At 38.5% G+C, this 17,155-nt stretch overlaps 1 protein-coding gene across 4 annotated transcripts in view; it reads left to right on the top strand.

Annotated features, from left to right (window-relative positions):
* The window catches only part of grm8a (glutamate receptor, metabotropic 8a), a 197,878-nt gene that overhangs the window by 113,899 nt on the left and 66,824 nt on the right, over positions 1-17,155 (top strand). For all 4 annotated transcript variants that reach the window (XM_067489962.1, XM_067489961.1, XM_067489964.1 and 1 more), the window contains exons 4-5: positions 15,664-15,799; positions 16,743-16,897. In XM_067489962.1, the coding sequence (XP_067346063.1) occupies positions 15,664-15,799; positions 16,743-16,897 (291 nt within the window). The remainder of the gene's footprint in view (positions 1-15,663; positions 15,800-16,742; positions 16,898-17,155) is intronic.

The following is a 17,155-nucleotide window of genomic DNA, read 5'->3' as shown; positions in this document are numbered from 1 at the left end:
AGAGCCAGAATAGAGGTGCTGTCGAGTTGACCACTCTTTAGGTGCATGTCAGAGCTTTACGGTATGATGTCAACATCCACCAGGGCCTCAATAATAAACATGCAGTAGAATTTTCAACTTTATGAAAGTTTCAGAAATTATAACCTTGCAAAAGTAGAATTCATGGCAGAGCTGCTGTATTAGATTGCATTAATCACTCATCGTCAGTGAGCTTATCTTTTGACTTTTCTCTGCGTTGACGTAATGAGAATGCAAAAGCAGAGTTAGTTTTCAGTTTCATCTGTTTATATGGAAAGTAACCTGGTAATGTCAAATGTTTAGTGACATTACCGTTTTTCCTATTCAATTGAAGACCTAAAAAGCTTAATTTTCAACTTTTACAGCACCTTTTTACAATTTATGATAAAGTAATTGTTTTTCACTGGTCCCATTAAAGGATCTGGGAAAATTCCAACCCATTTTTATATCCAGCTGGACAGACTACTAGTAGATCTGTCATGGGCAAACAGGCAGATTGTTTCCAAGGCCTCCTCAAAGGACTCCTGGTGGATGTCCGGCTAAATTGCAAGTACTTTCTCTGTCATCTCTGTAATTGAAAGAAGACATTTGATATGTAGCCATGTCGAGCTGCCATACGCCTGTCTCTCTGTTAATGTTATATTAATAGGTCAGCCCCTGGAGGAAATATCTTCTAGGTCTGCCCTGTAATGAAAACGCTTGATCTTTTTTCTTGTGCTCCCATGCTTCAGAGACATGTATGTGCACTCAGTAGACAATTTATTAGGTACACCAAACTAAAAAATAAGCCATCTAATACAGCTGTCCTGCAGTAAATACTTCTTTGTCAAGTTGATATGGTCTGTAATGGAAATGATGTAGTTATTTCACCTGCATAATAATTTTGAGCTGTGATGTATACTAAATGGGATTATACTGTATAGAAAGGTTTTTCTGCAATATCACACAGTAAAATATATATTCATGTATAATTATTAGGTCAAACTACTCTCAAATTGTGGGAAAGAAATATAACAAAAACAAAACCTTAATTCCTATTTTTGGATAATGATTATCAAAATGTGACTTCTTGTGCAGCCCTAGTTCACACACTGTATGTTGAAACATGGTGATTATCCACAATTTATATTTTCACGTCTTTATGATTTGCACACATAAATATATAAAACAATTTTTAAAACTGCTCTGAATGAGCCACCCTCTCTGTCTTACTCCTCTTCTTACTGTAATCTGCTGTTATCTCCAAATTTTAGATAACAAGCATCACTTAGTTTTGTGTCTGTTTTTAACTTTCCCTAGAAATTTCCTTACACCTATTTAGGATAATCTTTAATGAAAAATACTTTCAGTTCATTGCTTCATATATTGGTGATTGGAAGCACCTTTTGCTGTATTTTCCCAGGAATTTGGTTAGCATATCTAGTAGCCTAAGCACTTGTTTTCTGCACCGCATGTCAGCACCTCATTGTGACTAATTGTGCCTGTAAAACCCAGATCTTTCTTTTTCTATACATTGTAACATTCTGCTTGAAACAATTCCCGCAAAGTGAAATCTGCTGAGCTGTATGACAACAGAGAATCTACTGTATACCAAAAAAATAAATGCTGTGCAGAACACATATATGCATGACTGTGGCATGGATTCTGAAGAAGGGTACCCACTCTTACGTGTAGAAGGGCAAATGAGCTATGAGTTGACTATGCAGTTATAGACCAACAGTAAAACAATTTTCTGTTTGATAAGGTGGTTGAGAAACCACCGGCTTGAAAAGCAGTGTTTTGATAGGACTATATTAATTTAGGGTCAGGGGGTTGTTGAACATACCTTTTTAAGAGGTGATGCTTACACAGAAATTGATGGAGGGAGAGAGACTGAGGCATTGAAATTGCAAAGCAAGATGCCAATAGAGAGGTTGGGTGCATCTATGATTAGAAACATACAGAAAGGGGGAAAGTTAGAGACACAGCGAGGAAGGAAGGCTAAACAGTAGCTGAAACAAGGGCATTGGCAACACACCATTGAGCCCTTGTTTTCCCCTGATCCTGGCTGTATTTTTCCTCTCTTAGTTCCTTTCTGACAGCTTTAATCAACACAATAAGGCTTGCTGAGATTTCATTATGGCGCCTTGGCCGCAGGGGCCTTTGAGGACCCGATAGATGGATGGAGAGTTTCGAAAGACATGAGAGGTATTGAGATCAGGATGTAGGGGTGGACATGAGAGAGCTATTTAGTAGGTGGATGTATAAAGAGAATGGGATGGGCAAAGTCGACAACAGGAGAAAGTGAGTTAAGCAGAGAGGGAGGGATGAGTGAACAAAAAGGCTAGGCATAAATAGTGAGAGAGGAAAGTTGTATATAGGGAGCTGGGCCAAATTGATGGATGGGTACAGACACCCCCACAGAGGGAGAGCTGAAATAATGGGGTTATATGGCTGCTTGATTGCCCCCTGAACAGCATGGGGGCCCACAGAGGAGCAGATCAGTCTCACACTTTCTGGATAACAGGTCAAAGGGCACCCAGCAGAGAGACAGATCACTTTTGATGTTCTTTATTGGAAAGAGAGGGAAGAGAAAAAACCTTTACCCTCACCTCTCAAATACAGTACTCATACTGTATATAGAGCAAAAGACAAATGCACAACTTTAACTGACTACAGTGCATCATACAGGTGCATTTACTTTTAGCTTTACATGAAATAGCCAAATCTCAAAGGTACTGAAATATTAAGCAGGACTAATTTCACAGATTTTCTTTTTAGTGTCTACAGGCAGCTTGCTAGATGGCTGAAATTAATAAACCTATATTCAAAAACATGTAACAACTATGTCTTGTCCATTGTCTTCTGTAATGAGTAATGAGACGATTTATTAGCTGAGACTCCCCCAACCAAGATCAGTCGAAGTTAATCACCGCATGTCTCAGTGACCTAGTCTGACACCTCGTCTGGATGAACTAAGTGGGGCACTCACTGATAAACTACCTACCTACAGGAGTTCAAGGGGCATTGTTTGGATCAGTGCTCATTATAATTTCTTCAGCCTAATATATAAACACATGTATTAAATCAATTTCTTTGCTATATTGAAGCTGTGTGCCAGGCAGACAGAACGAGATGTCTAATAACCCAGGAGAAAAAACAGATACGTCTGCTTTTCCTTACTCAATTAGGGTAGAGGGAGGGATGGAGGTGGAGGGGGAGAGGGAGAGGGAGGGAGGGACGGAGGGAGGGAGGGGGTAGGGAGGGAGAGATAGGGAGGGGTGGGAGGGAGAGAGAGAGAGACTCCAGGTGTGTGGCACACATACACACACAAAAAATGTTTTTTGTGTTTTCTGTCTCTGAGGGAACAACCAGCTGGTGGAACCTTTTATAAATGTTGACTCAATATCCACAAATAACAAAAGTAAGTTTTACAACCACATTATTGGAATTTGTATTTCCACGACAGTATCATTTAATTTATGGCAAATGGCAGTAATGATTTCTTTTCCCTTCTCCTCTCTTCTCTAACCTCACTCAGTGATCCCTTAATAATCTCTAGTCTGGGTTCAGTCAAACTGTTTTAAGTTCTCTCCTACCTGAACTGTAAAACCATCTGCACTGACCCCCTTTTTCTCCATGATCATGCTTGACTGGCTGTAGTTGAAAGGGTCAAAGAGTGTGTACTTCTGTGCATCTCTTCTGTGCGGATACCTTTGTGTTTGTAATGTCCGTTGTACAGAGCATAGGTTGTGTTTGTTTGTAAGTGGTTATTCATCCAGCATATGTTTTTGTCATTCATGCCTGTTTCTCTGTAACACACTCACTTTATGAAGTACTTAGTAAATGCCAATAGATTCTACTCTGTCTCTCTACCCTTTTCTACAGGTCAGGCCCCCTTTTCCACAAGTCAGTACAACCAAGGACTCACATGGACACGCGTACACAAGCTTTTCACTGAGCAAACAAACCAGAGAGCAGGAAACACTGAAAATATTTACTTTATATTTTGGCAATTTTTGTGTGCATACTATGAGTATGTGTTTATCTCTATCAGTGTGTGTGTTTAGAGTTTGGTCAGGGGTTTGCCACAGAAAACAGGTTTTCATAACTTATTTTGTTTTTCAGAAAGCTCCTGTGTTGCCATACTCCTATCTCACTTTTACCTTAATGGATGTCATGTTTTCTAACACATGGTCTCAGTGCTGGTTCCACTGCCAAGTAAATAAAGAAATAATATTTGGTGCATGGTGTCAATATAGAGGACATGATTAGATGGATCAGAAGCACTAACTTTTGTGGTAGGAAGTGTAATTGAGAAAGTGTAAAGATGAGCCACAGGATACCGATATTGCTCAATGGGAGAACAGAAGGAGGGACGGGTAGATGGTAGGAAGGACAACAACAAAGACTTCTGCTGAGAATAAAGAGTAGACAACTAAGTCGATGCATAGACAGAAAGACACACCTACCCTGCGCTGACTTCTTGGCAGAATGGAAGGATATTGCACAGGGGGAGAGGATGAGTGAGGCAGTGAGTCCCCCCAGTGTGATACTGAATCCATGAGAGTGGTTGAAGATAGAGGAATAGATAAAGTGGAAAGAGGAGAGACCCTCAGTGTGCTATTGATACCTCCCTGTGAGTTGAAGAGACATATGATGGAGGTGGGGGGGCCAAAGGGGAAAAATATTACTACTACCTGGTTTGAATGAAATTGATAAGCATAGGAGAATCTTAATAAATGTAGAAATTACAAGAAACATTGATTTAGATGAAGGAAAAAATAGTAGGCAGGGTGTTGATATTCACCACAGGGATGGAAAGCAAAAAAAGAAAAGCTGCAATATCTCGACACAGTAAGGCTTTGTGGTTTATGTCTGCTGATTGACAGTAATTGTATATATTAATCCTGTGTAGAAGATTAGACTTTGCAATAGCTGGCCAGAAAAGCACTTGACTGTAGTAGTGTTGGTTCCACTCACTGACAGACTTGCAATGTGGATGTAAATTTAACAAATTATTGTATTACATTATTGCACACAGTTTCTAGTGAATTAATTATGATGTGAGTGCCTTGAATTGAGTTAGTTGAGTAAGTGCACAGACAAGGAATTTTTTGATTTGGCTTTTTGGCCTGGCATCTTGTAAAATAGCGACATAAAATACAAATAACAGTTCCATCAATCATTCAAACAGGCTCAACTTCTGAATGAGCACACACACAACTGTGGTGTAGTTAGTAGCAGTTAGTCCAAGTTATGAAACTGTATTACTAGGAGATTTAAGAGCCTGGCGAGAAACATGAGCAACACCTTGTGACATGCTCTGACCTGAGATGCAGTATAAGCGTAAACCACCATAATCCTTAGGACTAAAATAGCTCTGCTGTATTATTGCCACTAACACACCCCTGCTGCACCTCTGTGCCTACTTAAGTGGAGTCAAGTTCAGGGCAGGTCACCGAAATATCAAACCTTTGCAGACTAGAGATAAATCTTTTGTATCTGTTGAAAATGTCACGTAGCTAGTGCAAAGGCCTTCTATGCTCTGTCATGAAAGTGGAACCCTCTGACTCATGCATGCAGCACTGCTTTAGCTTTTTCATCTTCTCATTGGAGCTTTTGGCACTAAGCGCTGTGACCATTGATGCTGCAAGAAGCAGAGCCCTAGGCCAACAGAATGTGCATCAATACCTAAAGAATACTTGTGCAAGACATATTGATTTAGTGAAATATATGCATGGGGCAACTTTGGCCAAAGTAATAGTGCATTTACAGCACCTCCCTATAGAATAAGTTAGTCTTTATATTCCCTTTGAAGAAAACAGCACACTGTATTGGATTGAACCTATTTGAATAGGATCAGTGAAAGCTGATGAGGTTTACTGTCTTTAACTTTACCTTAAAATAAAATAATACTGTAAAAATATTACTGTTAATATCATGATAACAAGATTAGGCTACATGCAGTTGCTTGGAGATGTGTGGCCTGAACAATTTTTTTGTACACATTAATGCCATTATTTCAAGCAAACTATGTTTGTCATGGTAATCTTCTTTGAATTACAAATTAATTATATACATTTTTAGTGAACATCTTCAGAAGTTGCTTCAACTTGACGAGGTTTTGCCAGACAATTGTGTGGTTTCATGAACAATATAAATATGAAAAAATTAGGTCAGACGTTTTTTTTAAGTAGCATCACAAAGATAAATCAACAGTTGACTTTTTTTGTGCCTCACAAAATTTTAGTAGAATTAAACGTCACTGAATTCTAACTTTTACTAAGAGCCATATTTATCAGCCTCTGTAGCAGATATGCTACATCCAGGCTTAATGGGTTAAAAAGAAGTTGTAGTAGAAGATGTTTTTCCAAGGAGAAGAAGTCCAAATCCTTCAACATATTAAAAATTGACAATACACAAAACAACCCCACAATAAATGTGTTTGCCTGCCCACTGTCATATCCATATGCAGTATAATAAGAGAGTGTGGCAATATTTTTAAAGCTCACACAGAATTATCATCCCACCCATGTAACTGAAGTGGCCGATTAGCATAACGCACAACAGCCTCTGCCAGTGTCAGGTGTCGTGAACACACTTACATGCACATAAGCAGACACAAGTCTATAGACAACTTGTAATGTATTCACCGACAGCCAAACACTGCTATTCAGACATTATGTTTGCCCACACAGATGCTATCAGTAGCAATAAGTCTCCATGTTCATTGCTATTCATAAGCCATAATGTCTCCAATATATTCTACTCATTGGCAGATTCTAATAGAAACACATTACTGGCTGAGCTTTCTATGGGTCTATTGGCTCATTGGCCAGCTGTGTGTGCACTGTGCCGACTTATCGATGGAGTTTCTACTAAATATTTAATAAATGCATGACTACGTGTTTAGTTTAGCACTATAACTGTCACTTTGGAGTACATTAACTTGTCCGTTGTACAATTTTCCTTTCACAGTTGGCTCTTTGTGCACAGCTGGGTGACTGATTCTGTTGATTTGGCAGAGATAAACATTGATAAAGCCTTGTTTGTGTGTGTTTTTTGTTTGTTTGTTTTTTCATTTAAGCACAACGCTGAATAATTGTTGGATCTCTGCTCATTTTGCCGATGATTGATCATATTTGTTCTTGTCTGCTGTGCATGTGTGTTTTTGGAAACAGTTAGAATCAAGTATTTTGCCCACAAAAATATTTTACAGATGCACAAACCATGCTCCATTAGGTGCTGTATACAGTATATGTCAAAGGCACAACATCTGCTTCTTTATTCCAAGCAAGACCTCATGCTGCCTGTACACTGCCTTCAGACTTCAAGTACCCTAGTTTGTCAACATCATAGGCCAAAAATTTGGCTTCTACAAAATGTCTGTGTGTACATATCCTGAACATGCTTGGAAAATATCAGATTTCCACAGAATACATCCAAACATCCAAACACATCAATTTGCCTATTCTTAAACAAAACAATTTATTACTGAAAAAAATAAAACCAAATGATCCTTACTCTATATTGACGTTAATTAGTAACCTAAACAATAAACCTACATCTTATGTTCATCATAAGATCCCCCTTAACATCTCCAATGTTAAGGGGGAATGGAACAGAATATGCTTGCTATAGGATGCATGTGTGTGAGAATTAGTGTTTGAATCTGTATGTGTGTATGCATGCAAGCGTTTAGGCCTATATTGTATGCTTTTTAATGTACACACAACATGCATTTTCAGTTTGTAACGTTTTGTATACTTGTCTTTGTACATGTGTGTTTGATGACATGCACTTAAACACTTTTTTTCAATACAAATCATAAGAGAAACACTGTGGGAGCTGAATCTTTTATAAATGTAGACAGACTTTGCATTATTTTAGAAACTCGGTTAACAGTTTTTGCAGCACCATTTTGCTGTAAGGGCAGCCTTCACTTGAGCTTGCATGAACATTCTAAGAGTTTGTCCAAACATCTTGTGTCCCCAATACGGTTCTCATAATTTGAGGCAATAGTGGAGCTGTCCAAGATAGTCAGCATTGCTTTCTCATCTTTGGTCTCTTTTGTCCTTCGACTCCAGAGTAAGCAACACACTTATTGTATTTATCCTCTTTGTCTCCTTACAGCATTCTTTTTCTGACAAAAATCTCTAACTTCTGTTCATCAATAAATAAGACTTCCAGAGACTGTCCCGTGATCCACTGGAAAGTGTTGGCATGTTTTACTATTTTATTTTTTTTTACTACTATTAGTGATTGTACTATATACTGCAAAGGAAAATATGCAAGAAACTCAGTCACTGAAATTTGTTTAAATCTTATTCCTGACAGATAAATAATGCAGGATCTTAAAGATTTCTTCATCTTACATTATAACTTCTTATCCTCAAACTTTCTGAATATCTCCAGCATTTCATGTTTTAAATTAAACCTCAGACGTTTGGGCCCCACTGTGTATCTAGTACTTTCTGTATGTTTGCAGCATATCTGTGGGTTTATGTGTCCCCAGATAAGACATGGGCTGGAGAACAGCAGGGCATCTTGCCTGTGGAGTAACCAGCATCAGCAGGGATCTGATGCTCTATCAGTCTGTGTGTTCAGAAGAAAACAGCAAAGCTGCAGCACACACACACATGCACACACATACACACAAACAGCCGTAGTCTGAGGGCACTGCTGTAATTGGATGTCTGATTACTGTCAGATAGCGTGTGTAGGAGAAAGAGAGAGGGAGAGAGAAAATGTGAATGAAATGAAAGAAAATTCTTCTCTCAGGGAAAGAGCGAAAGTGTTGACAGCATTAAAGTAGAAGAAAGCGAGACACTCAGAAGTCACAGAGAGCGGGGGGTGGGGGGTAGAAAAGTACCAGACAGAGAAGTGGACATGTTCTCTCTGTGATCTCTGAGCTTAACGTTGACCTTGTGCTTTTTATCTGTGTTCTGACATCCAATCATCTCTTGCTTATCTCTTTCTTTCCTTGCCTCATGCCCTTCATCTTTCCATCCCTTTCCAATTCTTCCCTCCCAACTTCTTTTTTCTCTCCTTTTGTGCTTATCTCTTTTTCTGTTTATCCTACCTCTTGTCCTACTCTCATTCATACCCTCCCTTCCTTTGTCCTCCTCTTCATCCATCCTTACTTTTGTCTGACCTGCCTGATTCCACTTTTGGCCTCCTGCCATCCAGCAGAAAGCCATTGGGTTTAATCTGATTGATAGGAAGCATTGGCGATGCATAGCAGGTGGCAAAAGGTCAGGCGACTCAATGGAGACAGGAACTGACTTGTTTCCTGCCTGAGGACTTACAAAACTAGTCTCTAGTTGCACTTGTCAGCTCTCACCACAGCAGTGATAGTAAACAGTTCATTTGAGAGGCTGCTGCTCTCTCTTTGTACTTGGTGAGATTATCGTGCCTGGAATATGCTTATCCATCTGCATAACATTCAATCTTGCTTTATCTCCTTACCCTCTGCAAACAAACAGTTTGAATCAAAGGTTGGACCGGGCTCTTGGGTTTTACAAATACTTCTTCTATAATAGGGTTCTTTACTGATACAAGTACTGTCTGGGTACTACGAGCCAAGTTGCATTTCTAATATGCTAGAATTGTTGGATCACACAGGAGCCTTGTTTCTAGAGGACTGCTGAAACAGACACACACACTTACAAACAAGTTTTCTCTTTATGCTGTGGGTGTCCACCTGTATTCCCTCAGACCTGAGCAATTGCTGACTTCAGCTAGACAGCCAGACTGCTCGACTCCTGCGGTGAAGACAAAACTGCTCGTACACACACACACACACACACACACACACACACACACACACACACACACACACACACAGGTGATGGTAGACGAAGTAAGATGTTAAAAGGCCAAGATCTTCTGTCTCCATCTGTCTCTTTTTCTCTCTTGTTCACACACTCTGTCTCCTTTGTGTGTTTTTGTGGGTCTCTTCTTTCAGTCTTTTGTGCACAAGCACAGGCATAATAAAAGATTTCTATGTCTGTACAAAGTCCAATCTGTTCTCCCTGTGTACATTTAGATATCTGTGTACTGAGAATAGGAACAGCGTGTTCTCTATTTTTAAAATACAGATGAAGCGAAAGTCAAAGTCCTGCTTTTTAATTCAGTCTCAGTGTAAGGATGGATATTGACATTTCAAAAATCCTATTTTTAGCTGAGTGATAACACAAAAAAATGACTTAAATGCAATTAATAGAGGACAGAGGCAGGATGGACTAATTGGACCATGCTGTTACTGTATCCAGTACTACAACATGACATAGAATACCCACAGTAACTACAAATTTGATTATAATGCAGATGTACAAGCAGAAAGGGGTGGCGGTTGAGGGTTCTACAATATTTGTCAATACTTTTACTTAAGGTAACAAAATTAGAAGAGATAGATGGGTGTGTGTTAACAGATTCTCTACAGTTATTATATTGCAAAATTAATATAATGAAAGATGAGGATGTCGCACACTATACATTTACTGTATGTTGTCCTTTTTTGGCGACACAAAAAAGAGGAAAAAATGTCAAATTTTCGAATTGTGGTACACCAAAAGTTTCCATTTGTGTGTATTTGATAATAAACTATGAGAACTGCTTAGAGACCAAATCCATTAAAGTATGTTAAAACACATTTATCAAGTGTTGACACGCAGCTTATGAACTAGGGGGGGTCACAAGTTAATTGTTTTTAGTTTGAAAGTTTAGGATTTAAAAAAAAAATCTAAATAGGAAAACATGAACATTTGGATTTAGGTTTAATAAAAGCTTTACCCTATCTGGGTTTCCTTTGTTTGCCTTGACCACTGACTATTGAACATGTATTCTAGTACAGTATGTACCATTTATAGTATGAATATATATTTTCAGTGTCTATGACTGCATTATTAAATTTAGGTTTAACACACTGCCCATAGACTGAATTAGCTGTTTTATGTAGATACCACAAATCATTGTATTTTGTGGGGCACAACTTTGTGCACAGTAGACCATTGCAAATATCCAATATCCAATTGCTGATGCACACTGAGGAGAAATCTCTCATAATTTTATCTCTGTGTGTTCTTACATTGTGCTAATCTAACAAATATTTACCAAAAGTAAAAAGCATTTTCTGTAAACTGAAACAACCATTTTTCAGATACCCTTTATCAGTGTTTTTTTTTATCAGTGAATTGTAAGCAATTTCAGGCCTTGGTACAGTACATTATAGGCTGGCAAAATAATTTCCACCTCGGGCTTGTTTCAGGTCTGAGCAGCATCTTTTTGAGTTCGGGTTAGGACCATCTTAAATTTTCAGGCCCATTTGAGGCTCTAAGGCCTGTGTCCTTTAAGGCATATTTTAATGGGAGGATGTAAATTTCCTGGGACAGCGTTTCTGTGGGTGCTGTCAATGATTCATTAGAAAGCCTGGGGATAAGTTTCAGCTTGGAGTGAAAAAATGCAGAACACAATATTTACTGCACCGCTTAATCCACACCCCAAGAAAAGACACGGGGAAAAAAATCTACATATGTCTTGTACTCATATTAACTTGAGTTCATACAATTAGGTGCACAGACAAGCATTCATTCGCCTAGACAAACCCACACAAACATGTGTAAAAAGCCACACACATAAATCAACTTCAAAGGCCCACTCTGCAGCCCCAAGCAGTGAACAAAGCATAAAGCAGCAGAGGGCAACTTTTAATTTTATAGCAGTGCTAATGAGGTTTGGAGGATAAGAGAGTGTGTCATAATCAGTATGTGTGAGAATTCTCTCTTAGTATCAGTTCACTGGCAGGTATTTGTGTGGGAGTGGGTGGTTTTTAGCAAAGAAATGTTTGCTAAACTGGAGAAAGATATGAATTTACAAATGATTTGTTGGGCACAGAGAACCTCATATTCAGTTCCAGCGGTGTTAATAGCACAATTGAAGGCGTGCGCCCGTGCGTGTGTGTGTGTGGGCACGAGGAAAATTGTGAGAATGACACAGTATCCTAAAGCGACAAGGTGTAACTTATGCGAGGGCTAGCATCAAGCTCGAACTCAGTCCCATCTGGTCTACTGTGTACTCGCTCTGCTATGCTCTTCTGTGCTCGGACATAGGGCTGTTACAGTTTGTCATGGAACGGTATTTCACAATTCCATTAATTAACAATACGGAACGTAATAACAGAAAATGTATTGTAAAATCAATTACAAGAACTTGTAGTTGTAGTTTGGTTAACAATAGAGGGCGCCATAGGCGAAACACACACTCCAGGAGGTTTGGAGTTATCCTTATTACCCATTTTGCTTAGCAGGAAATCACATTTAAATTAAGTCCATCCGTGTCCAAGCTGTGCTGGTATAAATACATTACAAGATACATTAGCATTGAATTAAGAGATATTCAAGGGTACGGTGAGCTGTATGACGATTTACAAATGAGTAGTACTGGAGACATTTTCTTAACAGTATTATAAATTACCAGGTTGAAAATGGAAAACAAATGCAAATGTCAATGATAACAGTGTGTGAATTGAAAGATGGAGTTTGGATGGCAACAGAGATGAAGAGGGAAAAGGAAAGGTGCAAAAATGACAGCTTTCCAATTCCTGAATCTCTCAAAAGCCATAATGTAACAGCAATTCAATAGTTATTTCTTACATATACGTATTTGTTTATCAGTTTATTCTTCTTGTCACATTTCTGTGCATGTGAGTATTTTAGTTCATGATTTTTATGACATGTCTGTGCACTTCTTTAATAAATATGTTGTAAAAGTGATGATTAAATTTCCCAGGGGATAGAAGGACAGATAAAATAAGAGAGAAATACTGGTGAACTACGCTTTAGGAAGTTTTCTACAAGCTGAAGGCAAAAATGAAAGGAGCTAGATAAACACAGAGAGATGTTAGAGAGATGAGTAAGTCCCTCTTAATTTCCTCTCCATTCATGCTTATTTTGGTTAATGGATGAAGTGGTGCAGAGAGGGGAGTGTGGGAGGGAAGCAGCTTGTTAATTAAACTTAGACAGTGGTGTTTCCTCCTGAAACAGAATGAATTAAATCTCAAAATAGAATGTGATCCAAATAAAAAACCCTTAAGTATAAGGGGTTTCATTTGGTGAAGTCCTGATTGCACTTAACATTTAATCATCACTATTTGAAAACTACATCTTTTTTAGACTGTCGAATGCTCACACACACACATGCATCTTGCCTATTGCTTGACAGCTGCACATACAGTATGCACTGAATCAGGCATTTAGGCTCACAAGAATATGCTTCACACCTACACTCACAGAAAACAAACTAGGTACACATTCACAAAGATCCACATGAATAGATCCAAGGAATTAGGATTCAGTCACATTCTATCCTACGTTGAAGCTTCAGTAATCAGGTTATTAGAGATAAACCAAGAGCTTAGTGTTTTGCTGCTTAGCGAATTTTGAGATCATAATTCAATTAGCTCGCTGTAGATGAACGTGCTACAATTGGTGGATTGTGTAATAACTGGCTATCACTGTGATCCAACACGGCACAGACCATTCCTTTATCTGCAGCGAATAAAGAGAACATCTGACTGGTCTCACATTAGCATGCCTTGATTGTGATGTGAGGACTCTAAACAATTAATTATCCATTTTCAAAAACTTTATCAGCTAAATTATAAGCCTGCAGATTGTGTATTTTGGGGTTGGAGTGAAGTGAAATGATTGTGTTGAGATCAAGTGACGCTCAGGCTGTAAGTTGGAAAAAAACTCAACAGCTTTTCACACTTTATCTAAATACAGTGGCTAATTTAGTCTCAATTAAACAATGGGGCACACTATTGAGTGCCAGATCATGTGTTTACTGCTCTATTTATTAATATGCAAATGTGTCTCTGGTGTCAACAGCCACAGTTTCTTTCTTTAGAAAACAGTTGGCAGTAAGATGGTTGTTTGATTTGGCCCACAAAAAGCTTTCACACCATGTCAGGTGCTGTATCTGAGATGCAGGTTTTAAACCAAGATCTTCACGGAAATTGAAACTTGTAGCCTGTAGTTTGTGGTTTGTTCACACGAACACTTTTTCACATTTGAGTAAAGTTTTTCATTGGAGGAGCTTTAAACTATACGTTAACAGACAACACAGCAGCATCGACTTGGGTGTTATTGTTTACAATATTTATGTCACCTGTCTTTCTTTATGTTGGGTATAACTTTGCAAAATAACACACATCCTTTGTCTAGATTGTTGTGATAAACAAAGGCTTGGTTGTTAAATCTCTCTCCCCTTTTTATTTAATAACTACTGATTTCAACTGTGAGTACGAGTATTAGAAAGGGGAGAAAAATTGTTTCACCTGGCCTAACCTCACAGCTTTTCTATCAGTGAAGTAGCACACTAATAACTGACATTCACTTTTAATGAGCTGCTTTTTGGCACCATCAAAGATGAAAAGTGCTTAAGGAGCAGCAGTGAATTTGGCTATGACACTGACAGTCAGGGGTGGGTGGGTGTGTGTGAGGGAGAGAAAGACAGACAGAATGTGTGTTCATAAAGCACAAAGACATAATTTCATATACAATCTTTATCTGAGAAGTCTGTTCTCTACAGGACAGTTATTGATGATGGGTGTGACACTATAAAATAAACGATGTAATCACCTTTGTACTGCTGCAAGGACAATGGGTAGAGAATGCAAACATCAGCACTTGTGTGTGTGTGTGTGTGCATATTGTATGCATTATTTGCTATGCACATATACAAAAGTATATGATAAGTTGTTGATTATCCTTGAGAAAGTCTGCAGAACTTTCAAGTATTTGTCACCGCTGCTTCGGATGTGTGCATGCGCCCGTCCATCAGTGCATGCGTGTGTGTGTACATACATGTGGACATGTACATGTGAGGAGAAGATGGGATGCCTATGCAGATTTTGCCACTTCAATGATTATCCTTCAGAGGGTTTTAATTTGAGGCCAATGAGTATTTGTTTTAGCCGCCATACACGCTGATTTGTGAGCGTGTGTGTGTGTGTGTGATTAAGAGGAGTGATATAACAAAAGTGACAGACTATACAGATGTTCAATAAATGGGCTGGAACAGGCAGGGAGGAAAGGGGACATCATTCACACTCCTACACACAAACCCCAAAAATATAGATAAACACACTAGAGACAAGGGTATACAAAGTCAGTTGTACGATGTACTACCCGTTAAAGATATAACAGTAATGTAAACAAGGACATAATCCTATACTCTTACATACACACAAACCTACTGCTAATAAAAAAAAACAGCAAATGAATGGAATTGATTAAATATAAAAACTTGATTAGTGCAAAGCTGTATAGAATTTGGCATTCTGTGTGTGAAACGGTATGAAATGTGTTGTCTTTTTGTTCATGCGGGTGCCCATTTGTTGACCCAAACTCATTCAAAAATGTTTACATCACTTTTGTGCCTGTGTTTCTAAGGTGCTGAGGAAAGTGACAGAAATCTGCCTCATTATCACATATTGTGAGTGAAATAAAGGACATTGTCTTGGATTTTTTTGGATATTCTAAGGGGCTGTTGATGCTCATGCTATCTATCAATTTATCCTATTATCCATAGAAAAGTCCTTAGTCTGGGGGTAAAAAAGCCATAATAGATTTTAGTCCTCTTTCTGTGCCTCTCTCCCAGGTGGTGTGTGTATTGCCCAGTCCTTGAAGATCCCTAGGGAGCCCAGACCAGGAGAATTTGACAAGATCATCAGACGCCTGCTGGAGACCTCTAATGCCAGAGCCATCATTATGTTTGCTAATGAGGATGACATACGGTATGTACCTTAAACAAGTGTCCCACTGCCACCACTTGCCATTTTTCTGCTGTCTTCAATTTTAGTTTTGGTGTAGTAACACAGTGTGTGGCAGTTTTGCCTGGACTCTAAAAAAAGAAACGCTACAGTATGTAACAGGGTTAAGGTTACAGTATTTTTTTGAATATTATATCTTTACTAAAAATAGGCTCCACAATGTATCGTCCAGACTCATAAGTGTAAATTCACTTATTCAAGTTTTTGAGCAAGGTTCGCCCTTACTGTGTCTCATGTTAGAACTAGATTAAGTTGCCTATTTTAGCTTCAAAAGAGCAATGATGTGATTATTACTGTAAGAAAATAACAGTATCATAGATATTAAACTCCTGATTGTATCCAAGGTCTTTATAGTTACACATATATGTTCTTATTAATTGCCTCTTGCCAATTATTTGAATTAGATTGTACAAGTTACTCCGTCAAGTGTTTCCCATTTACATTTTTTTTCATTCATCTGTTGCTACTTTGTCCATGGTACAGGCACTGTCTTGTTCAAGTGGACTTCAGCCAGGCTTGTAGAGCATGTAAGATTACATCATGCCATAATAACTGTTATGGGAATCACCTGTCATCTTATGAAGTATTTTGTCTCATTTCTTATGCCTGCTACATTGGTTAGAATGGGTTACCTGCTTATCTCTTGTTTGGCTAAATGATTTAAATTTGAAAAAAAATGAGTAAGAAAATTGATCCTTTTCTAGATAAATTAAATAACCTTGCAAGCAATATTCTTTGGAAGTAATAGTAAATATACGGACAGTTTCCCAGGGGCTCAGAAGAGGGTGCCTATGTTCCTTAACAGTTAATATTGTGTGAAGTCTGAGGCATCTAACAAGCATTGACCCCTTTTAGTTGACTTTTATTGGTTTGCATAAACATTTTCTGCTTATTTACCCTCAAACAGACGAGTTCTGGATGCAGCTAAACGGAACAACCAGACTGGTCACTTCCTGTGGGTGGGTTCAGACAGCTGGGGGTCCAAGATCTCTCCTGTGATTGGGCAAGAGAGAGTGGCTGAGGGAGCAATCACCATTCTTCCCAAACGTGCATCTGTAGATGGTAAGTGTGTGTAAAAACAATATACGCATGTTACCATGCAGTGCAATGATGTGGTAACACGTATAGTTAATAACAGTAAACTGCAAAATAGAAGGAATCTCTTAAACTATATGTACAGTGCATTCAGAAAGTTTTCAGACCCCTTTTACTTTTTTCAACTTTGTTATGCAATCTTCATTCGTATTCTTTTTTTCCTCTCATTAATTTATACTCAGTACCCCTAAAAACAAATGATGACAAATGAGCCATGATGTCAAA

This window comes from Channa argus, chromosome 21, assembly GCF_033026475.1.
Source record: "Channa argus isolate prfri chromosome 21, Channa argus male v1.0, whole genome shotgun sequence".
NCBI lineage: Eukaryota > Metazoa > Chordata > Actinopteri > Anabantiformes > Channidae > Channa > Channa argus.
Note: the sequence above shows the minus strand (reverse complement) of the source record. Positions and strands in the feature narration are given on the sequence as shown.